The following is a 25023-nucleotide window of genomic DNA, read 5'->3' as shown; positions in this document are numbered from 1 at the left end:
CTGTTAACACAGACAGACAATCACTGGTTACTTACACTGTCTACCTGAACATGTCTGTGTCTACTGTGTGTCTACTAGAGTGTGTCTGTGTGGGTGTGTGTTGTACCTGCTTGAGGACTTGTGTCTCCCCTCCTCTTTGTCTCGGTGTCTCTTCTCTCGGTGTCTCTCTTCTTTCTCTCTGCTGGATCTCTCGTGGTGGTGTCGCTCGTATCCTCTCTCCCCATAGTCCCTGTGCCGGTGCCGCTCCTCCTCACTGCAACAACTCACTGGTCAATAACCACAAACGCTGCTTCCTCACTGGACGTCGCTGAAACATTGAGCCTTCTTATTGGACAATGGATACTACAGTGGCAAAAATAGTGATAAGCTAAGTAACATGATTCTATTGGCCCATTTTCTCTGCTCTCTCCTCGTGTTTTGCAGGGTCGTTTCAGTAGAAAGGCTGGACCCAGACGATAGCAGCACCTTTACCCAAAGCTCTGTTTGGCTTTAGTTTAATAGCATGGTGTGGTGCAGCCTTTGAGGAACACAAAGCCCACCCCTGTCCTCCTGTGACCTTTAGATGAAAGCATCCCCCCTCTCCTCTGGACTCAACAAACAGCTCCATTATTTACTGGAGGACTTCTGGTTCCACAGGGCCATGCTCTTTCACACCATCATTCATTAACTCACACCTTCCCTGCCCTCTCACGACCTTAGCGGTCTCTTTGTCACACAGCACACACGCATCCAAACACACGGTGGAGGGGTATTTGTTATGCTGCAGAGCTGCAGGTAGGACACAGTGACAGCAGCTGAAACAGACATGCACCTCCAGTCTTCTAAAGCAGGGGTAAAAAAATATTTATATGTCAAGGGCTGGGCGGTATACCGTATTTTACTATATATCAGTATTGATGCATGGACGGGTTTGAGTTTTTACTTTAATTTCTATAACAGTATTTCAATGTTGGGTTTGTTAGATGTGATATCCAACTCCGGCGCGTATAATGTCTGTATATTCTACTTTGTCTTTTCTTAGAAAGGTGTTGCTACAATAATTTGTGTTAGCCGCTAATGCTAATTGCTAGTTGTCTGGCTAGGAGAGTTGGAAGGTTGCTGGATCGAATCCCCGAGCTGACAAGGTACAAATCTGTAATTCTGCCCCTGAGCAAGGCAGTTAACCCACTGTTCCCCGGGCGCCGATGACGTGGATGTTGATTAAGGCAGCCCCCCGCACCTCTTTGATTCAGAGGGGTTGGGTTAAATGCGGAAGACACATTTCAGTTGAATGAATTCAGTTGGTATCCCCCTTTCCCTTAGCTAGCTTTGTAAATGTATGAAGAGTCAGAGCAAACGTAGCTAGCTAGCTAATACTGCCTGCTACCAGTGCTGGTGTAGGCCTAGATAAGCATGTTTGTGCAACGGTATCTTATCAGAGGAATAAGCGAAGGATGAATATGTTAGCTAGCTACATGTAGTAAGAAAACATGTAAGGTAACATCTAATTAAGGTCACCTGGAAACACTGACCAACACTTTGATTCCTACCCTGTCAATAATGCCGTTGTCATGTCAAACAACAATTTATTTAAGGTGCTGCCCACTATATTCCAACTATAGAATTAGAATAATCATTATATTTCCATGATTCCAACAGTTCACCAATTAACTAGGCCTATATTTTTTGTCCATATCATGCTGCGTGGCACAGTCTGGAAATTATAATAAAAGTGCAGGAAATGCATAAATTGATAAATGCTGAAAATGTGTTTTGTTTGGAGTTGGATTGAACAGTATAAATGGAGAAAGCCCCATTGAAATCACTTATAATTTGTGTTGCCACCCTAGGGTCATGAACTACACAAAGCATATTTAGAACGTATATTATTCAAAAACATAAAATACGGTCAAAAATATCGTGATATGATATTTTGTCCATATCGCCCAGCACTATCAAAGACCCCAAAATATGATTTAGCCCCTGGAAGAGGACCCCTTTAAAAAAAAAAAAATCACAAGACATCATCTCACATTTTCTGCTGATCCCCTTATGCCCCCTTCAGACCCGTTTGAAAATCCCTGTCCTAAAGGGCTGAAATCTCACAGAGCACAAGTGGTGGTTTCTATAATAATGACTACAGAGAAGAGAATACGCATGTGTATTGGATTTCAAAATAGATGAGAGCAAGGAACTTTCAGTCCATAGGACTACGTAGTAGTAACGTGTGAAGACGGGGTTGCAGTGTATAGCTGCCGTTTTACAGGCTCCTGACAAATTCTACTATTTTGTGTGTTTTTTTCCCGCTGGTCTTAACTTTTTAGTACATAATATTCCCGCCATCATTTCCTATGACCGAAAACAGCTTCTGGACATCAGAACATATATCTACTTCAACGAGTCGGCAGCTGTGGATGTACTGCTCACTCCGGCCCTAATCCCCGGGACCCGAAAGAGGACGAGTATAAACCCCCTCTACCCTCCGTTCAACTGGTGTACGTACAATCACTAGATAACAAAATGGACAAGATCCATTCAAGATGATCCTATCAACGGGACCTGAAGAACTGTAATATCCTATGTTTCTCGGAGTTGTGGCTGAACAAGGACATGGATAATGTACATCTAGCTGGTTTTTCTATGCACTAAGACCGCACTAAACGAGCTGTATAGGGCCATAAGCAAACAAGAAAATGCACATCCAGAGGCAGCGCTCCTAGAGGCCGGTGATTAATGCAGGGACTCCGAAATCCGTCTTACCAGCATGTCACCTGTGCAATTAGAGGCGATAAAGACTCTAGATAACCTTTACTCCACACAAAGAAACGCATACAAAGTTTTGGCAAATCAGACCATAACTCTATCTTCAGAATTCCTGCTTACAAACAAAAATTCAAACAGGAAGTACCAGTGAAGCGCTCAATACAGAAGTGGTCCGATGAAACGGATGTATATATGTGGACACCTGCTCGTCGAACATCTCATTCCAAAATCATGGGCATTCATATGGAGTTGGTCCCCCCTTTGCTGCTATAACAGCCTCCACTTCTAGGAAGGCTTTCCACAAGATGTTGGAAAATTGCTGCGGGGACTTCCATTCAGCCACAAGAGCATTAGTGAGGTTGGGCACTGATGTTGGGCGATTAGGCCTGGCTCGCAGTCGGCGTTCCAATTCATCCCAAAGGTGTTTGATGGGGTTGAGGTCAGGGCTCTGTACAGGCCAGTCAAGTTCTTCCACACCAATTTCAACAAACCATTTCTGTATGGACCTCGCTTAAGATATCCCTTCACTGGAACTAAGGGGCCTAGCCCGAACCATGAAAAACAGTGCCAGACAATTATTACTCCTCTACCAAACTTTACAGTTGGCACTATGCATTGGGGCAGGTAGCGTTCTCCTGGCATCTGCTAAACCCAGATTTGTCCGCCAGACTGCCAGATGATGAAGCGTGATTCATCACTCCAGAGAATGAGTTGTCACTGCTCCAGAGTCCAATGGCAGCAAGCTTTACACCACTCCAGCCTACGCTTAGCATTACGCACAGTGATCTTAGGCTTGTGTGGGGCTGCTTGGCCATGGACACCCATTTCATGAAGCCCCTGACAAACTGTTATTGTGCTGAAGTTGCTTCCAGAGGCAGTTTGGAACTCTGTAGTGAATGTTGCAACCGAGGACAGATTATTTTTTATATGTTACGCGCTTCAGCACTCGGTGGTCCCGTTCTGTGAGCTTGTATGGCCTACCACTTCGCGGCTGAGCCGTTGTTGCTGCTAGACGTTTCCACTTCACAATAACAGCACTTACAGTTGACCGGGGAAGCTCTAGCAGGGCAGAAATTTGACGAACTGATTTGTTGGAAAGGTGGCATCCTATGACAGTGCCACGTTGAAAGTCACTGAGCTCTTCAGTAAGACCATTCTACTGCCAATGTTTCTCTATGGAGATTGAATGGCTGTGTGCTCGATTTTTTACACCTGTCAGCAACAGATGTGGCTGAAATAGCCAAATCCAGTAATTTGAAGGGGTGTCCACAACTTGGTATATATAGGTTATTCTTGTCTGTGCTAGCGAAACAATCCTGTAGCTTAGCATCCGCTTCATCGGACCACCTCCGTATTGAGCGTGTCACTGGTACTTCCTGTTTGAGTTTTTGCTTGTAAGCAGGAATTAGGAGGATAGAGTAATGGTCTGATTTGCCAATGAGAGGGCAACGGGGGGCCTTGTATGCGTTTCTGTGTGTGGCGTAAACGTGATCAAGAGTTTTGTGGCCTCTACTTGCACAGGTGACATGCTGGTAAAACATTTGTAAAACGGATTTCAGTTTCCCTGCATTAAAATCACCGGCCACAAGAAATGCTGCCTCTGGATGTGCATTTTCTTGTTTGCTTATGGCCCTATACAGCTCGTTGAGTGCGGTCTTAGTGCCAGCATCGGTTTGTTGTGGTAAATAGACTGCTATGAAAAATATAGATGAAAACTCTTGATAAATACACTGAACAAAAATATAAAACGCAACATGCAACAATTTCAAAGACTTGACTGAGTTACAGTTCATAGAAGGAAATCAGTCAATTTAAATAAATAAATTAGGCCCTAATCTATGGATTGCACATGACTGGGAATACAGATATGCATCTGTTGGTCAGATAGAGGTAGGGGTGTGGATCAGAAAACGAGTCAGTATCTGGTGAGACCACCATTTGCTCATGCAGTGCAACATCTCCTTCGCATAGAGTTGATCAGGCTGTTGATTGTGGCCTGTGGAATGTTGTCCCACTCCTCTTCAATGGCTGTGTGAAGTTCCGGGATATTGGCGGGAACTGGAACATGCTGTCGTACACATCGATCCAGAGCATCCCAAACAAGTAACATGTATTTTGTTTAAAAGCTCTGACGAAGGCAAAGAGAACAAGAAACACTTTTCAATGAGAAAGCAGAAATCCACGTAACTTATTTTTTACATACATTGGTTTTCTGACACGGCCAGTAAGACGGCTACTATCCACTGCAGTGCTATCTTACTAAAGTATTAGCGATACTATCTTAGTCCTCGATGCTCCGTTATTAAAATACATGTTTTGTTCCATGAAGTAATCCAACAATATGTACGCCGCCATCTTGTTTATTTCAAGCCTTAATAATAATAACATAATATGCCATTTAGCAGACACTTTTATCCAAAGTGACTTACAGTCATGTGTGCATACATTTTAACGTATGGTTGGTCCCGGGGATCGAACCCACTACCCTGGCGTTACAAGCGCCATGCTCTACCAAATGAGCTACAGAGGACCAAGTCTTCTCTCATTGATCGAGACAGGCGTCTGTCATTATGACATGTGGCACTTTCGGGTGGACCCACCTGTCTCAATCAATTTGAAAAAGATGGCAGTGTACCCAGTTGGATTACTTCATGTATCAAAATAGGGATTTATTTTAATAATGGAGCATTTTCTAAATTAAAACGGACCCCTTGCAACTGAACACAGATATTTTATGAGACTCCTGTTTCCATGAATCGAGGACGAAGATAGTATCACCAATACCAGGTTAGTTGAAACATTTCTGCCAACGTTTTGTATAGCCACACCTGTAACTACCAGTATAATGGTCCAACATTTTTGGGTTAAATCACATCATCTGGTGTTACAATCTGTAGCTAGTATTAAGAGTGATTAAAGCCAAACCAGAGGTGCGTTGAACAAGGGAAAACGTTCGCTAACGCTAGCTAACATATTAAAAAACAACTTGACAGAGATAGAGAGAGAGCGAGAGAGAATTGGAAAGGGCACTAGAACAGTCTGCAGCACCCGGCCTCACCCTACTTGAATCTGAAGTTAGATGTCTGCTGATGAGCTGGTGCTTCTGTCCCCAACCAAGGAGGGCTGTGAACGATCTGAGATACAAGGCAAGAAGGGCCTTCTACCAGAGAGAGAGCGAGCTACGGTTAAAGGACTCATTCAATATTTGGGCACTGGCAGTTATTCTATTACCAGTGGGAGTGCAGACCTGAGGGCCCATTTACAGTCTTCCACAGTTGTTAGCACTAACACACTTATACCCACTTCACACAGAGTCACTGTAACTGTGAATGAATAAGTGTGTGCTTCCTAGTGCAGGTTTAATACAGGAACAAATCTATGCGTGAGAATGAGCTATGTATCCCTGTAAGCCTGGGGAACAAGAATGTGTTTCCAAATTCAGTCTCCATTAACACTGAACAGATACAAACCACCTGTGTAGATGTGTCAGAAAGAGAAAGTGTGTGTAATTTTTACATATTGATTACTATTATAACACTCAGAACACTAATACAATCCCTGTGTGTGTGTGTGTGTGTGTGTGTGTGTGTGTGTGTGTGTGTGTGTGTGTGTTGCCCTGCCAGCTGGAGAGAGGACAATCCCAGCCCCTCCATACTAGGCTACAGGGATGAGATGAGATCACATTCAGAGGACAAGTGTTCACCAAATGGCCAACCAGCTACCCAGGGCTGTCTGCATCAGGCAGAAGAGAGAGAGAGAAAATGTGCTAGTGAGTGTAAATGTGTGAGTGGTTGGTGTCTTTAGGAGGAGGTGAGTCTGACTGTTCTGTGTTGCATTAGCTAGTGTTAGCCTAGGTGCTAACTCCCAAACATGCCTGGCTGGTGGTCGTGCCAGAAGCTGGTGCCCAGAGAGGGCTGTCCCAGTCAGGCTGTGACTCAGAGTGTATCAGTTGTGCTAAGCAGAGCCCTTAAAGAGCAGACTGCAGCCAGAACACAGACCACTGACACCACTATGCAACCAGGGTGGCTATAGGCCAGAAGGGATGAGACTCTGCTGCCAACACACACACAGAAAATACATCACTCACTACTCAAAATAAATACCATTGGCACACCTCCATGTACCCAACATACATCATACCATGTGATCAGAATGCAGCGCGGGTGCACACACACACACCGGAGGTGTGAACACCCAGGGAGGGAGACAGGGAAACAGGAGCTCTCCATTGGGACCAGAACAGGACCACAGTGGCTTTAAGAGCAGTTCTGTCTGTCTGTTCCAGTGGGCCTGTCACACAAATGGCTGTCCCTCCCCGACTTCCTCCTCTCCTCTTGCGGTTACGTTACAGCCTCACAGCCCCTCTTCCCTCATATGACATGAAACACAGCTCTCCCCCATATGATCCATCGCATGACCCACTGCAGCAAAGAGTTGCGAACAGAAAGACACTAGATTAAGAAGAACATAACTAGTCATAGTGTTTTTAGGAGGGAGAATGACTGTGTGAATGTGTAGGGATTCTGTAAAGTAGGCACATTGAGATGGAGGGTTGGTAATTTGTCTGAGTTTATATAAATGAATGAGACATCTGGCTACTGGTCAACCTTAGTGTGCTGTGGAAATGTAGGGCAGGTGAGTGTGTGTGTGTAGATGGTCGACTCAGACTGTAGGGCAGTAGAGTAGAGCACTGAAAATAGGAACTAGGATCACATGGGAGCTTGTCATCAGCTGGCCATCAGCAGAGAGCTACAGTACTGAGGGGACAGACAGGGCTCATCTAGGAGAGAACAGCAGAGACCCTGCGTAGATCTACCAGACTGGAAAACACTGGGACATTTGGTTGAAAGAATATAACTTTCTCTATGCCCTAGTTCAAATAGCGTTCTATCGCCGCACCGAACTAAAAAAATATGTAACTTTCTCTTTTGAAGAATGTCTTTGGAAGAACGGCGATAGAGTGCCATCTGAAACAAGAGTGTGCCTCGTCTGACTATGAAGATAGTTCGGCAGCCTCTGCCGCTCTTTCGGCGCGGTGCGGGTGAAGCACGTCTTTGTTTCATGCAGTGCGCCAGAGCAGTTCTTCCACTGTCGGGAGAAATGGTAATGCTTGTTAATATACACTGAGTATACAAAAAATTAGGACCACCTTCCTAATATTGAGTTGCACCCCCTTGGTCCTCTGTAGCTCAGCTGGTAGAGCACGGCGCTTGTAACGCCAAGGTAGTGGGTTCGATCCCCGGGACCACCCATACACAAAAATGTATGCATGCATGACTGTAAGTCGCTTTGGATAAAAGCGTCTGCTAAATGGCATATTATTATTATTATTATTATTATTAACAGCCTCAATTTGTCAAGGCATGGACTCTACAAGGTGTCAAAAGCGTTCCACAAGGATGCTGGTCCATGTTGACTCCAATGCTTCCCACAGTCTTGTCAAGTTGGCTGGATGTCCTTTGGGTGGTGGACCATTCTTGATACACACGGGAAAGTGTTGAGCGTGTAAAACCCAGCAGCGTTGCAGTTCTTCACACTACCATACCCTGTTCAAAGGCACTTAAATCTTTTGTCTTGCCCATTCACCCTCTGAATGGCACACATACACAATCCATGCCTCAATTGTCTCAAGGCTTAAAAATCCTTCTTTAACCCGTCTCCCCTTCATCTACAATTATTTAACAAGTGACATCAATAAGGAATCATAGCTTTCACCTGGATTCACCTGGTCAGTCTATGTCATGGAAAGAGCAGGTGTTCCTAATGATTTGTACACTCAGTGTATGTTAATTGAATGCAAATAAAGGTTGCTTCTCTACCACACCCACAATGGAAGCACAATCATGGCCTCTGATTCTCAGGTGGAGGACTTCTGTGACAGGTCGCTGTTATGCCTGAAGTCGACCCAAAACCAACAAGTATGTCTGCTGCAGTGTTGAGAGCAATTGTATGAAACCAATCGGTACGTCAAGCAAAGCTCTTAACCGTGCCAGACATAAATTTGGCGTCTGAACTGTGCGTATCTTGGCAGCTCCTTTACTGACTGAGTGTGTTGTGATCTCTCCCCATTCCTCTTGTTGGCCCCTCTGCACCAGACAGCCTGTGTGTCTTGTAATATTTATTTCTCAGCTCTATTCTGCCCCCTGTTGCAACAGCTGTAGAGCAGACAACCAGGGGTTCCACCCACTACCCAACTCCAACCCGAGTGCCAGAGCCAGTACACGTCCCTATGCCCTGCCTCCACCCTCCTAACAATAGCACCTTGCAACCATTAAACCCCTCTAGTCTGAAGGACTGCAGTGTTGCTCTGCTGTCTATTCTGTCCTTCACTCTGATTTTCCTTCCTTCTCTCTCTCCCCCTTTCTCTCTGCCTGCTATACATGTGTGTGAGGGGAGGCCAGGCTGGGCTGGGCTGGCACCTACAGTACATCTGCACCCAGCAGCAAACGTACAGTTCCACAGATGGCAGCACTGGATCAGCGCAGTCCTGTCTGCACTGCCCAACAGTGGAGTCAATGGAGTGTGTGGTGGGAGGATGAGAGAGAGAGGGGCCCACAGGGAGGACAGATGGAGAGAGAATGAAGCATGGAGAGAGAGTGAAGACTTCCAGTCATTGCACTAATGCTAGTTAGCAATTGCGCTAGTGCTAGTTCATACTTCCTTCAAACCACACGCAGAGACATAAAAATGGTATCCACGAGTTCATCTGACACTATGGAAGTAGATAAAGGGCCTCATTTTTTTTCTTTAGGAGGTAGATCAGCTTTAATATTTCAGATAGATTGTAACTTCCATCAATGTAATTGTCTGCATTACTTCCAATCCCCCATACATTTTTTTTCTCGCATATATATATACCTGCGTAGTATGTATGTATATATATATATATACATACATACATACATACACACACACACAGTGGGGAGAACAAGTATTTGATACACTGCCGATTTTGCAGGTTTTCCTACTTACAAAGCATGTAGAGGTCTGAAATTTTTATCATAGGTACACTTCAACTGTGAGAGACGGAATCTAAAACAAAGATCCAGAAAATCACATTGTATGATTTTTAAGTAATTAATTTGCATTTTATTGCATGACATAAGTATTTGATACATCAGAAAAGCAGAACTTAATATTTGGTACAGAAACCTTTGATTGCAATTACAGAGATCATACGTTTCCTGTAGGTCTTGACCAGGTTTGCACACACTGCAGCAGGGATTTTGGCCCACTCCTCCATACAGACCTTCTCCAGATCCTTTAGGTTTCGGGGCTGTCGCTGGGCAATACAGACTTTCAGCTCCCTCCAAATATTTTCTATTGGGTTCAGGTCTGGAGACTGGCTAGGCCACTCCAGGACCTTGAGATGCTTCTTACGGAGCCACTCCTCAGTTGCCCTGGCCGTGTGTTTCGGGTCGTTGTCATGCTGGAAGACCCAGCCACGACCCATCTTCAATGCTCTTACTGAGGGAAGGAGGTTGTTGGCCAAGATCTCACGATACATGGCCCCATCCATCCTCCCCTCACTACGGTGCAGTCGTCCTGTCCCCTTTACAGAAAAGCATCCCCAAAGAATGATGTTTCCACAACCATGCTTCACGGTTGGGATGGTGTTCTTGGGGTTGTACTCATCCTTCTTCTTCCTCCAAACACGGCGAGTGGAGTTTAGACCAAAAACCTCTATTTTTGTCTCATCGGACCACATTACCTTCTCCCATTCCTCCTCTGGATCATCCAGATGGTCATTGGTAAACGTCAGACGGGCCTGGACATGCGCTGGCTTGAGCAGGGGGACCTTGCATGCGCTGCAGGATTTTTATCCATGACGGCGTAGTGTTTTACTAATGGTTTTCTTTGAGACTGTGGTCCCAGCTCTCTTCAGGTCATTGACCAGGTCCTGCCGTGTAGTTCTGGGCTGATTCCTCACCTTCCTCATGATCATTGATGCCCCACGAGGTGAGATCTTGCATGGAGCCCCAGACCGAGGGTGATTGACCGTCATCTTGAACTTCTTCCATTTTCTAATAATTGTGCCAACAGTTGTTGCCTTCTCACCAAGCTGCTTGCCTATTGTCTTGTAGCCCATCCCAGCCTTGTGCAGGTCTACAATTTTATCCCTGATGTCCTTACACAGCTCTCTGGTCTTGGCCATTGTGGAGAGGTTGGAGTCTGTTTGATTGAGTGTGTGGACAGGTGTCTTTTATATAGGTAACGAGTTCAAACAGGTGCAGTTAATACAGGTAATGAGTGGAGAACAGGAGGGCTTCTCAAAGAAAAACTAACAGGTCTGTGAGAGCCGGAATTCTTACTGGTTGGTAGGTGATCAAATACTTATGTCATGCAAAAAAATTCAAATTAATTACTTAAAAATCATACAATGTGATTTTCTGGATTTTTGTTTTAGATTCCGTCTCTCACAGTTGAAGTGTACCTATGATAAAAATTACAGACCTCTACATGCTTTGTAAGTAGGAAAACCTGCAAAATCGGCAGTGTATCAAATACTTGTTCTCCCCACTGTATATATATATATACAGTGGGGAAAAAAAGTATTTAGTCAGCCACCAATTGTGCAAGTTCTCCCACTTAAAAAGATGAGAGAGGCCTGTCATTTTCATCATAGGTACACGCCAACTATGACAGACAAATTGAGAAAAAAAATCCAGAAAATCACATTGTAGGATTTTTAATGAATTTATTTGCAAATTATGGTGGAAAATAAGTATTTGGTCACCTACAAACAAGCAAGATTTCTGGCTCTCACAGACCTGTAACTTCTTCTTTAAGAGGCTCCTCTGTCCTCCACTCGTTACCTGTATTAATGGCACCTGTTTGAACTTGTTATCAGTATAAAAGACACCTGTCCACAACCTCAAACAGTCACACTCCAAACTCCACTATGGTCAAGACCAAAGAGCTGTCAAAGGACACCAGAAACAAAATTGTAGACCTGCACCAGGCTGGGAAGACTGAATCTGCAATAGGTAAGCAGCTTGGTTTGAAGAAATCAACTGTGGGAGCAATTATTAGGAAATGGAAGACATACAAGACCACTGATAATCTCCCTCGATCTGGGGCTCCACGCAAGATCTCACCCCGTGGGGTCAAAATGATCACAAGAACGGTGAGCAAAAATCCCAGAACCACACGGGGGGACCTAGTGAATGACCTGCAGAGAGCTGGGACCAAAGTAACAAAGCCTACCATCAGTAACACACTACTCCGCCAGGGACTCAAATCCTGCATTGCCAGACGTGTCCCCCTGCTTAAGCCAGTACATGTCCAGGCCCGTCTGAAGTTTGCTAGAGTGCATTTGGATGATCCAGAAGAGGATTGGGAGAATGTCATTTGGTCAGATGAAACCAAAATATAACTTTTTGGTAAAAACTCAACTCATCGTGTTTGGAGGACAAAGAATGCTGAGTTGCATCCAAAGAACACCATACCTACTGTGAAGCATGGGGGTGGAAACGTCATGCTTTGGGGCTGTTTTTCTGCAAAGGGACCAGGACGACTGATCCGTGTAAAGGAAAGAATGAATGGGGCCATGTATCGTGAGATTTTGAGTGAAAACCTCCTTCCATCAGCAAGGGCATTGAAGATGAAACGTGGCTGGGTCTTTTAGCATGACAATGATCCCAAACACACCTCCCGGGCAACGAAGGAGTGGCTTCGTAAGAAGCATTTCAAGGTCCTGGAGTGGCCTAGCCAGTCTCCAGATCTCAACCCCATAGAAAATCTTTGGAGGGAGTTGAAAGTCCGTGTTGCCCAGCGAAACATCACTGCTCTAGAGGAGATCTGCATGGAGGAATGGGCCAAAATACCAGCAACAGTGGGTGAAAACCTTGTGAAGACTTACAGAAAACGTTTGACCTGTGTCATTGCCAACAAGGGGTATATAACAAAGTATTGAGAAACTTTTGTTATTGACCAAATACTTATTTTCCACCATAATTTGCAAATAAATTCATAAAAAATCCTACAAAGTGATTTTCTGGATATTTTTTCCTCAATTTGTCTGTCATAGTTGACGTGTACCTATGATGAAAATTACAGGCCTCTCTCATCTTTTTAAGTGGGAGAACTTGCACAATTGGTGGCTGACTAAATACTTTTTTCCCCCACTGTGTGTGTGTGTATATATATATATATATATATATATATATATACACACACACACATATACATATATATATACACATATACATATATATACATATATATATATATATATATATATATATATATATATATATATATATATATATATACACATATACATATATATATATATATATATATATATATATATATATATATATATATATATATATGTGTGTGTGTGTGTGTGTGTGTGGTGTGTGTGTGTGTGTGTGTGTGTATATATATGTATATATATATATATATATATATATACACATACATACATACATACATACATACATACATACATACATACATACATACATACATATCCTTTTTTAAATTATATTTCCCTTCATTACTTTCCAACACCACCACCCCTTCCCCAATTGGAGTAAACTAGTGAACAACAACGCTTAAGCCTCTACTTCCAGACCATACATACTATATACATTTTATGGACACAGTCAAATTCTACAATAATTATATTTTGTTTGTTTTTACTCCTGAACTTCCTCCGATCATTTTCATGATGTCCATCTGGTTTGCTTCTAACTGCTTCTAATTTTTCTAACTGTGCTCTTTCACAAAAAGCTCTCAACCTATATACTTATTATGGACACAGTATGCTTTACATTAGTTATCTTGTTGTTATTAGTTGTTGTTATTAGTCCCATCCTTCAGCTCCATTCAGCACCTCCCATCTATCTCTTAACACCATCCATATTGGATTTCTATTTGCCATATATTTTTCAACTGTACTGTGATGTTTTACAAAAGTTCTGAACCTTTCTATTCTCATTGTTTCTACAGATCGTAAATTGAAAATAAACATTTTTGCTAAACGTATTATTATATTATTGATCGATTGACTATGACTTTTCAGATCACCCAGTAGTGCTATCTGCAGGGTTAGCTCCAGTTAAATATTGCAATCCTTTAGCCATTCCTGGACCTGTGTCCAAAAACAAGCTACAAATGGATAGTACCAAAACAAATGATCTAATGATTCTGTCTCTTCGCAGCAAAATCTGCAGAGCTGGGAAGATTGTATCCCCCATATAAATAACATTCTATTGGTAGCGAATTTTATATAATAATTTAAATTGATCAATCCTAAGTTTTGAATCCGGTGTCGTTTTGCGTATCAATTCATAAACACTATGCCATGGAATCGGTACGTCAAAAATCTCTTCCCAACTATTTTGCAATCTATATGGGACAGCTGTCAATCCTTTGGTCCTTAAATGAAACTGGTATACTTTTTTATTTATCACAATTTTCTTTAACCAATTCTATTCTTTAATGCAGGGCCGACAGAGAAGTTCCTTACTTTTTCCCCCTTCCACTTTCCTTTTCCATTTTTGCAGTAATGCTGCAATTATTTGGTTGTAATTTTGGGTAGAGCAGACATTTCCATATGTTTTTGTTAGCTGCATGTGGAACATAACTCCACTAGTTCTACTGATAATATCATTTACGAAGATTATACCTTTTTTAAACATTTTGTCCAATTTTTTTTCTTTTTTATTGAAATTGCAACCAACTTTCTATGGCTTGTTTTAGAAATAGTGATATTTGGGAGATTATTTCCTTTTCAAATAACTTAAAGTGAGAGGTTGTAATCTGAATAAAGGGAAAAAGGCCATTCTTGAACATTGGGTGAGACAATCCCACTAATTCGAATTTAAGTATAACTTTTGTATGACTGAAGCTTTTAGTGATAGGTCTAATGCTTTAATATTGAATAATTTCTGTCCTCCCCCGAATTCATATTCATTATATAAATAGGCCCGTTTAATTTTGTCTGGCTTGCCGTTCCAAATAAAATGGAATATTATTTTCTCATATAATTAAAAAAAACTGTTCGCTAGGCGTAGGCAAGACAATAAGCAAATAGGTAAATAGGTAAAAGGGCCTCATTGCCAAAATCCCGAAGTATCCCTTTAAGTGTTTACTAAGGAGAGAACAATATGAGACAGAGGGCAAAAGAGTCAAGTATATCTAACTGATTAACATACACTACATTACCAAAAGTATGTAGAAACCTGCTCATCGAACATCTCATTTCAAAATCATGGGCATTAATATGGAGTTGGTCCGCCCTTTGCTGCTATAACAACCTCTACTCTTCTAGGAAGACTTTCCACTAGATGTTGGAACATGCTGCGGGCTCTTGCTTCCATTCAGCCACAAGAGGATTAGTGAGGTCGGGCACTTATGTTGGGCGATTAGGCCTGGTTTGCAGTCGGCGTTCCAATTCATCCCAAAGGTGTTTGACGGGGTTGAGGTCAGGGCTCTGTGCAGGCCAGTCAAGTTCTTCCAAACCGATCTCGACAAACCATTTCTGTATGGACCTCGCTTTGGGCACATGGGCATTGTCATGCTGAAACAGGAAAGTGCCTTCCCCAAACTGTTACCACAAAGTAGGAAGCACAGAATTGTCTAGAATATCACTGTATGCTGTACCGTTAAGATTTCCTTTCACTGGAACTAAGGGGCCTAGCCCGAACCATGAAAAACAGCCCCAGACCATTATTCCTCCTCCACCAAACTTTACAGTTGGCACTATGCATTGGGGCAGGTAGCGTTTTCCCGTCATCCGCCAAACCCAGATTCGTCAGTCGGACTGCCAGATGGCGAAGCGTGATTAGTCACTCCAGAGAACGCGTTTCCACTGCTCCAGAGTACAACGGCGGCGAGCTTTACACCACTCCAGCCGACGCATCGCATTGCGCATGGTGATCTTAGGCTTGTGTGCGGCTGCTCGGCCATGGAAACCCATTTCATGAAGCTCCCGACGAACAGTTATTGTGCTGACGTTGCTTCCAGAGGCAGTTTGGTACTCTGTAGTGAGTGTTGCAACTGAGGACAGACAATTTTTACGGGCTACGAGCTTCAGCACTCGGCGGTCCCGTTCTGTAAGCTTGTGTAGCCCACCATTTCACGGCTGAGCTGTTGTTGCTCCTAGATATTTCCACTTCACAATAACAGACACTTACAGTTGACCGGGGCAGCTCTAACAGGGCAGAAATTTGACGAACTGACTTGTTGGAAAGGTGGCATCCTATGATGGTGCCATGTTGAAAGTTACTGAGCTCTTCAGTAAGGCGATTCTACTGCCAATGTTTGTCTATGGAGATTGCATGGCTGTGTGCTCGATTTTATACACGTCAGCAACGGGTGTGGCTGAAACCCACTAATTTGAAGTGGTGTCTACATACTTTTGTATATATAGTGTATTTTATAATAACAAGAGCTCTTATTATGCTTTTTCCAAGAGTCTTACTGGCCATACTGAGGTAAAACCTCCATTTGCTGCTCAGATTATCACTCACCTGTTGACGGCATGGGAGGAAGGGTTGTGCTCTCTCTCCCTCTCTCTTTCTTTCTCGTGTCCGCGTTCTCTGGTTCTGTCTCTTTCCTTGTGGCGCTCTCGCTCACTGTCCCGCTGCGCATAGTACTCCCAGGCCTTGGCACTGTCGAATACCCCAGCCCAGGAGGCTGCTGTGCTACCCGGGGGAGGAGGAGGGTACACACCTGAGAATGGGTAAAAGCAGGCCAGTCAACTGATTGGAGGAGAGACAATTCTATTATACACGTACACATTTGAGTGTTCAGCTTCCAACAAAAACGTGAAAAAATTACACAATGACTTATCTATGAGGACAGCTATTATGAGCCATTGTATAGACTTTCTGCAAGGAAAATTCTAAATGACAGCTCAATAAATTAACAATGTAACTTCAGAGTGCAGTGCTTCATCAAAACTAATGATCTCACAAACAGGATATTTAGAACACAGAGGCACACACATGCCAATCTAACTCAAACAGCTTATTTAGGACAGGTAGCTGAGGAGGGAAAGGGAACAAACCAAAGTTGTGTTAATTGTTAGTGAGACTTTTTCTGGAAAATAATTCTACATGGCAAAACTTTCTCAGAGCCCTTCTCTTACACTCAACACACAGCTCAAAATGTGTGAGGCTTTGATTAAAAGACACCAGTTGAAGGGTCAATTTTCTTCAGGACGAAATATCCAAATTTTCCACGTCCCAAAAATGTCGGAGGAAGCAGGAAATGGTGTGAATGACTGATTGTGGGCTATTCCATTGGAGGAACCAACTAACGTCCCATTATATCCCTAAGCTCCAGTGGCATCACTGGCACACGTATTGACCTTTATGTCCTTTCTATTAGTGTCACTGAGGGTGTGAAAATGGCAGTATTACAAATAGGCATCTGTGTTTATGCCATTTTCTGCACAGTACTGTTGAGTTTAAGGTCAAGATAATTTGTTATAATATACAGGTAACTGCCAAAATAAAGGAAACACCAACATAAAATATCTTAATAGGGCATTGGGCCACCACAAGCCAGAACAGCTTCAATGCACCTTGGCATAGATTATACTCTATTGGACAAGAAATTCCATAATTTGGTGTTTTGTTGATGGTGGTGGAAAACGCTGTCTCAGGCGCCGCTCCAGAATCTCCCATAAGTGTTCAATTGGGTTGAGATCTGGTGACTGACACACCCATGGCATTTGACTTACATCGTTTTCATCATCATCCTATATGGGCATAGCCATGGGAGCAAAAATAATGGTCTGCCCAGCATTTATATACATGACCCTAAGCATGATGGGATGTTAATTGCTTAATCAACTCAGGAACCACACCTGTGTGGAAGCATCTGCTTTCAATTTACTTTGTTTCCCTCATTTACTAAAGTGTTTCCATTATTTTGGAAGTTACCTGTACAAACTGTTAGATGTGAATGTGATATCCTCTATAATTTCCACTCTGTACTCTAGGAGAGGACTACCTGGAGGGAAGGGGGGGTACGGTGGAGCTGAGCGACCATCATAGCCTCCAGAGCGTCCACTGGTAGGGAGAAGATAGAGAATGTCATGTGAGGTCACATCATTTCACACACAACATCTAGAAAAACAACCACACAAACCAGAGCGTACAACACAGTCCACTCTAGGAGAAACACATTTCTACTCATGTGCATCTGATTCTAGTTTTCATCCACATCTTTTGATCATACAGTAGTGTATCTATTTTAAACCTGGATGGACATAACAGCAGAATAATTGCTACAGTATACAGTATAATGTTCCATGGAGAAAGTAAGAACAGGACTGGGGCCCTTGATGGCTGGAGTTGTGTCCAACGGTCTAGTAGTAGGCCACGTAGACCTAATGTTCAGCTCAACCCTCTAACCTCTGCTTGACACCACATGTGGCCGAGTAGTGGCTCTCACATTCTACTACACATATGGAAAACTTGAGGAAAACACACTTCATGGATAAAATAAGAACAAATAACGTCTAACAATTGGACTGAGAGCAGCCAGTCAGTCCGTGGCAGCCAGAACACTCAGCGCAGGAAGTCATTCATTTTAATGGCCGATAAAAGAAAGAAGGCAAATAAACGTATGGAGTTCAAAAAAGAAAAGATGAAAAAAGAAAGGAAGGTAAGGGAACGAGTCTGGTAACTTTAATGATCAAAGAGCATTTCCAAATTCAGAGCTCCATTTCCCGCCTGTTTGATGTGACTGGCTCGTTGTCAAGGCGCAGCACGCGCCCGCCAACCAGGGGGGAGGAAGAGGGAGGCGGGGGGGGGGGGATGTATTACTGATACTGGCAGGATCCACTGCCCATCCGCACCGCCACAGCCTGGCGACACGCCCGCTTAGTTACCATTTAACATTTCCACACGGGCCGAAGGTGAAGAGGGTGTGAGGCCCGTCTAAGAGGACTGCTTCTCACCAGGTGTGTGTCCAAACATACTGATCTACAAATACTCCCACCTGCTCCTCCATCTCTCTCCCTGCTCCCTATTTTAGGCCTGGCCAGCTTCTCTCTGTGGAATGACTTGAAAATTAGGAACAGTGGTAGAAGGCAGATGGATGGGTCTATTTGTGAATGGATATATGCAGGATGAGTTGGCTGTGGCCCTTACAGATGGGGATCATTACTGTGGGCAGTGTTTAATGGTTAATCAGTGCTCAGGACTGCCCCACACCACTCTGCCTGTAGCCCCAGGATCTAATCACCATAAAAAAACACTAAAATAATCCTCAACTCACTCTATGCAGAAAATGTAGTGCCTTTAGAGGCAGACTGTCATAGGGGAGTCAGTGCAGTACAGAAACAGAGTGAGGAGGCACATTCCTCTGTGGCTGATCGGTCAGAAGGAGGAGGAAATGGGTCAGATGACCAACTGGGGTTCCATGGCAATTGGCTCTCAGAGAAGAGAGAGAAGTAGGGCTCAGTATGTAGGATCAACATAGAGAGGAGTGAAGTGTGGTCTTATCCTCTCCCTGGGCTGGGCCTAAGGAGGCCCCTGGGCCTCAATGTCACTGGCAGAAGAAGCAGAGCTCAGGACCATACCAGTACTACCTGCAGTTCCTAATATCCCCCCAGGGAAAATTTCAACACAATATTAAAAGTCAGGAGTGTGTATGTGTGTGTGTGTGTGTGCATCAGTACGAAAGAGTGACGTTTGAAGTGAATGTAAAAGAGGAAATTATTAATAAACGCGAGTGGAGATGGCTGGAAGAGTTCAGACAAACGGAAAGCCTTTGAAGGATGTGAGGATTTGGCAGAGGACAGATGTGAGAGGAATCATCCTTTAAGTGAAAAACTCACCAGAAGCAGGCTGGCAGAGCAAGCAGAGCGAGTTGGGTGAATCGGACGGGACAGGCAGAGCAGTGACTGTATGCTAGGATAGTCTAGATCTCCAATCATCTTTGCTGATAGCGATGTTGTGTTTCCATAAGTGGATGAATTGGTCTAATTTAGCATGTATGGTAGGCTTAACCTTTAGCTACCTCTTCCAATTCAAATACAGTGAGGGAAAAAAGTATTTGATCCCCTGCTGATTTTGTACGTTTGCCCACTGACAAAGAAATGATCAGTCTATACTTTTAATGGTAGGTTTATTTGAACAGTGAGAGGCAGAATAACAACAAAAACATCCAGAAAAACGCATGTCAAAAATGTTATAAATTGATTTGCATTTTAATAAGGGGAAATAAGTATTTGACCCCCTCTCAATCAGAAAGATTTCTGGCTCCCAGGTGTCTTTTATACAGGTAACGAGCTGAGATTAGGAGCACACTCTTAAAGGGAGTGCTCCTAATCTCAGCTTGTTACCTGTATAAAAGACACCTGTCCACAGAAGCAATCAATCAGATTCCAAAGTCTCCACCATGGCCAAGACCAAAGAGCTCTCCAAGGATGTCAGGGACAAGATTGTAGACCTACACAAGGCTGGAATGGGCTACAAGACCATCGCCAAGCAGCTTGGTGAGAGGTGACAACAGTTGGTGCGATTATTCGCAAATGGAAGAAACACAAAAAAACTGTCAATCTCCCTCTGCCTGGGGATCCATGCAAGATCTCACCTCGTGGAGTTGCAATGATCATGAAAACGGTGAGGAATCAGCCCAGAACTACACGGGAGGATCTTGTCAATGATCTCAAGGCAGCTGGGACCATAGTCACCAAGAAAACAATTGGTAAGACACTACGCCGTGAAGGACTGAAATCCTGCAGCGCCCGCAAGGTCCCCCTACTCAAGAAAGCACATCTACAGGCCCGTCTGAAGTTTGCCAATGAACATCTGAATGATTCAGAGGAGAACTGGGTGAAAGTGTTGTGGTCAGATGAGACCAAAATCAAGCTCTTTGGCATGGATTTGGAGGAGCTCTTTGGAGGAGGAATGCTGCCTATGACCCCAAGAACACCATCCCCACCGTCAAACATGGAGGTGGAAACATTATGCTTTGGGGGTGTTTTTCTGCTAAGGGGACAGGACAACTTCACCGCATCAAAGGGACGATGGACGGGGCCATGTACTGTCAAATCTCGGGTGAGAACCTCCTTCCCTCAGCCAGGGCATTGAAAATGGGTCGTGGATGGGTATTCCAGCATGACAATGACCCAAAACACATGGCCAAGGCAACAAAGGAGTGGCTCAAGAAGAAGCACATTAAGGTCCTGGAGTGGCCTAGCCAGTCTCCAGACTTTAATCCCATAGAAAATCTGTGGAGGGAGCTGAAGGTTCGAGTTGCCAAACGTCAGCCTCGAAACCTTAATGACTTGGAGAAGATCTGCAAAGAGGAGTGGGACAAAATCCCTCCTGAGATGTGTGCAAACCTGGTGGCCAACTACAAGAAACGTCTGACCTCTGATTGCCAACAAGGGTTTTGCCACCAAGTACTAAGTCATGTTTTGCAGAGGGGTCAAATACTTATTTCCCTCATTAAAATGCAAATCAATTTTTTAAAAATTTGACATGCGTTTTTCTAGATTTTTTTTGTTATTCTGTCTCTCACTGTTCAAATAAACCTACCATAAAAATTATAGACTGATCATGTCTTTGTCAGTGGGCAAACGTACAAAATCAGCAGGGGATCAAACACCTTTTTCCCTCACTGTAGGCTCGAAAATAAGTGAATAATGAGAAAATATTTGTTTGTGTGACTACAGCTCTAGGGATAAAAAGCAAAAATAGAGACGCATTCTAATTGAGCGAGGCGTCAAAGCAGACAACCCACCCGCCGGCTTTGGTTGGTTTTTTTTTTGTCGTCGGTTGAGGTTGTGTCTCTCTCTGGCGGGAGGTAAGCTTGGCTTATATGGTGCTTATATGTTGTCGAGTAAAGCTTAAACCATGTATTTAGATTGTATTTAGGTATTGTAGGTAGTTTATCTAGGTAGTTATCGTTGGTTATTGTAGGTCATTATTGTAGGTAAGTATTGTATTCGACTGAGCCCGGTGAAGCACGAGGCTAGCTAACCCACTACCTGGACTAGCTAGCGGGTAGCTACTGGTAACTATTAGCAACTCTGGATTATTGTTTCCAATGTTATTTCACGCTTAAGAGTACCTGTAATTATGCCAGCTAGCTGCCTACCATTCAGCTGTTTTTCTAACATCATTATTTGAAACGTTAACGTTAGATAGTTAGTAGCTAATGTACTTGAAATGTAGATAGCTTGTTGCTACCTGGATAGCTAACTAAACAATAGCTGGAACGACCTAGCGAACAGACACGAACTGGCTGAATCGATTCAGTGGCTAGCTTTGCACTTAACTGGCTAACAGTATCTACTAAGTGTAAGCTATAACCTACATTTGTGTTTTGCTTTTACATACTGGTAACCAGAGTCGTTCAAGGGAATTCGGGACATGGGTGACTAGTTAACGTTAGCTTGGCTCTCTCTGTGTGTTCGTGCCGTGGAAGGAGGGGTTTTTCGTTGGCAGAGAGCAATGGCAAGCTAGTATGCTAACTATTCTAGCTAACTAACTGGCTGAATAAGTTGACGACGGACTCACTCAAACTGTCAAAACTAACCCAAAACTTTACACAACGTTAGACACGGACACGAATGATCTGCTTGGCGTGTTAACACACTGGTGGTTTGTTGTAACTGAGTATTGGTGCTAAACCGTGTTATTGGAGGCTGGCATGCTACTTGGCTATGGCGTCATAGGATTCGGTGCCCTGGACGGTTTTTCACGGAAGAATACTGTACCAAGTTAGCTAGCTGAATAAACTAAGTTAGTCTATTCCTAGAAACATTGAACCACTGTAGTTTACAACAATTATAATTTCTAAAGTGGAAGTTGGGAGAGTTATATTTGAGTGTTTCAGTGAAACGTAAGTGAGGGAGGCCCCGCTCTCTCGCTTTCCCAGATGTTTAGTTAATTTCATTCTGATCTCCTTTGCATTATTGTAGCCATTTTCTGCAGCTTGTCAACTATGCGTCTGTCTATCCCTGTTCTCTCCTTTCCGCACAGGCTTTACAAACGCCTCACACCGCGTGGCTGCTGCTGCCACTCTAACCTGTTGGTCCCTGCACGCACGACCCACGTGGAGTTCCAGGTCTCCGGCAGCCTCTGGAACTGCCGTTCTGCGGCCAACAAGGCAGAGTTCATCTCAGCCTATGCTACCCTCCAGTCCCTCGACTTCTTGGCGCTGTCGGAGACATGGATTACCACAGAAAACACTGCTACTCCTACTGCTCTCTCCTCATCTGACCATGTGTTCTCACATACCCCGAAAGCATCTGGTCAGCGGGGTGGTGGCACAGGAATCCTCATCTCTCCCAAGTGGACATTCTCTCTTTCTCCCCTGACCCATCTGTCTATCTCCTCATTTGAATTCCATGCTGTCACAGTCACTAGCCCATTCAAGCTTAACATCCTTATCATTTATCGCCCTCCAGGTTCCCTTGGAGAGTTCATCAATGAGCTTGACGCCTTGATAAGTTCCTTTCCTGAGGATGGCTCACCCCTCACAGTTCTGGGTGACTTTAACCTCCCTACGTCTACCTTTGACTCATTTCTCTCTGCCTCCTTTCCACTCCTCTCCTCTTTTGACCTCACCCTCTCACCGTCGCCCCCTACTCACAAGGCAGGCAATACGCTTGACCTCATCTTTAATAGATGCTGTTCTTCTACTAATCTCACTGCAACTCCCCTCCAAGTCTCCGACCACTACTTTGTATCCTTTTCTCTCTCGCTCTCCTCCAACACTACTCACTCTGCCCCTACTCAGATGGTAATGCGCCGTCGCAACCTTCGCTCTCTGCCACCTTCTCCTCCCTGCTGAATCCCCCCCCCCCTCCCTCCTCCATCTCTGTGGATGACTTCGTCAACCATTTTGAAAAGAAGGTTGACGACATCCGATCCTCGTTTGTTAAGTCAAATGACACCGCTGGTCCTGCTCACACTGCCCTACCCTATGCTTTGACTTCTTTCTCCCCTCTCTCTCCAGATGAAATCTTGCGACTTGTGACGACCGGCCGCCCAACAACCTGCCCGCTTGACCCTATCCCCTCCTCTCCTCTCCAGACCATTTCCAGAGACCTTCTCCCTTACCTCACCTCGCTCATCAACCCATCCTTGACTGCTGGCTACGTCCCTTCCGTCTTCAAGAGAGCGAGAGTTGCACCCCTTCTCAAAAAACCTACACTCGATCCCTCCGATGTCAACAACTACAGACCAGTATCCCTTCTTTCTTTTCTCTCCAAAACTCTTGAGCGTGCCGTCTTTAGCCAACTCTCTTGCTATCTCGCTCAGAATGACCTTCTTGATCCAAACCAGTCAGGTTTCAAGACTGGTCATTCAACTGAGACTGCTCTTCTCTGTGTCACGGAGGCTCTCCGCACTGCTAAAGCTAACTCTCTCTCCTCTGCTCTCGTCCTTCTAGACCTATCTGCTGCCTTTGATACTGTGAACCATCAGATCCTCCTCTCCACCCTCTCTGAGTTGGGCATCTCCGGCGCGGCTCACTCTTGGATTGCGTCCTACCTGACAGGTCGCTCCTACCAGGTGGCGTGGCGAGAATCTGTCTCCGCACCACGTGCTCTCACCACTGGTGTCCCCCAGGGCTCAGTTCTAGGCCCTCTCCTATTCTCGCTATACACCAAGTCACTTGGCTCTGTCATATCCTCACATGGTCTCTCCTATCATTGCTACGCAGATGACACACAATTAATCTTCTCCTTTCCCCCTTCTGATAACCAGGTGGCGAATCGCATCTCTGCATGTCTGGCAGACATATCAGTGTGGATGACGGATCACCACCTCAAGCTGAACTTCGGCAAGACGGAGCTGCTCTTCCTCCCGGGGAAGGACTGCCCGTTCCATGATCTCGCCATCACGGTTGACAACTCTGTTGTGTCCTCCTCCCAGAGTGCAAAGAGCCTTGGCGTGACCCTGGACAACACCCTGTCGTTCTCCGCTAACAACAAGGCGGTGACCCGATCCTGTAGGTTCATGCTCTACAACATTCGCAGAGTTCGACCCTGCCTTACACAGGAAGCGGCACAGGTCCTAATCCAGGCACTTGTCATCTCCCGTCTGGATTACTGCAACTCGCTGTTGGCTGGGCTCCCTGCCTGTGCCATTAAACCCCTACAACTCATCCAGAACGCCGCAGCCCGTCTGGTGTTCAACCTTCCCAAGTTCTCTCACGTCACCCCGCTCCTCCGCACACTCCACTGGCTTCCAGTTGAAGCTTGCATCTGCTACAAGACCATGGTGCTTGCCTTCGGAACTGTGAGGGGAACGGCACTTCCGTACCTTCAGGCTCTGATAAGTCCCTACACCC

At 44.4% G+C, this 25023-nt stretch overlaps 1 protein-coding gene across 2 annotated transcripts in view; it reads right to left on the bottom strand.

Moving 5' to 3' along the window:
- Nucleotides 1–25023, bottom strand: part of fip1l1a (FIP1 like 1a) — a 52986-nt gene that overhangs the window by 379 nt on the left and 27584 nt on the right. For both annotated transcript variants that reach the window (XM_084185474.1, XM_084185473.1), the window contains 3 exons: nt 17716–17774; nt 16227–16428; nt 107–253 (listed from right to left, as the gene is read on the bottom strand). In XM_084185474.1, the coding sequence (XP_084041600.1) occupies nt 107–253; nt 16227–16428; nt 17716–17774 (408 nt within the window). The remainder of the gene's footprint in view (nt 1–106; nt 254–16226; nt 16429–17715; nt 17775–25023) is intronic.

This window comes from Coregonus lavaretus, assembly GCF_964263955.1.
Source record: "Coregonus lavaretus genome assembly, chromosome: 21".
In the NCBI taxonomy this organism is placed as follows: domain Eukaryota; kingdom Metazoa; phylum Chordata; class Actinopteri; order Salmoniformes; family Salmonidae; genus Coregonus; species Coregonus lavaretus.
Note: the sequence above shows the minus strand (reverse complement) of the source record. Positions and strands in the feature narration are given on the sequence as shown.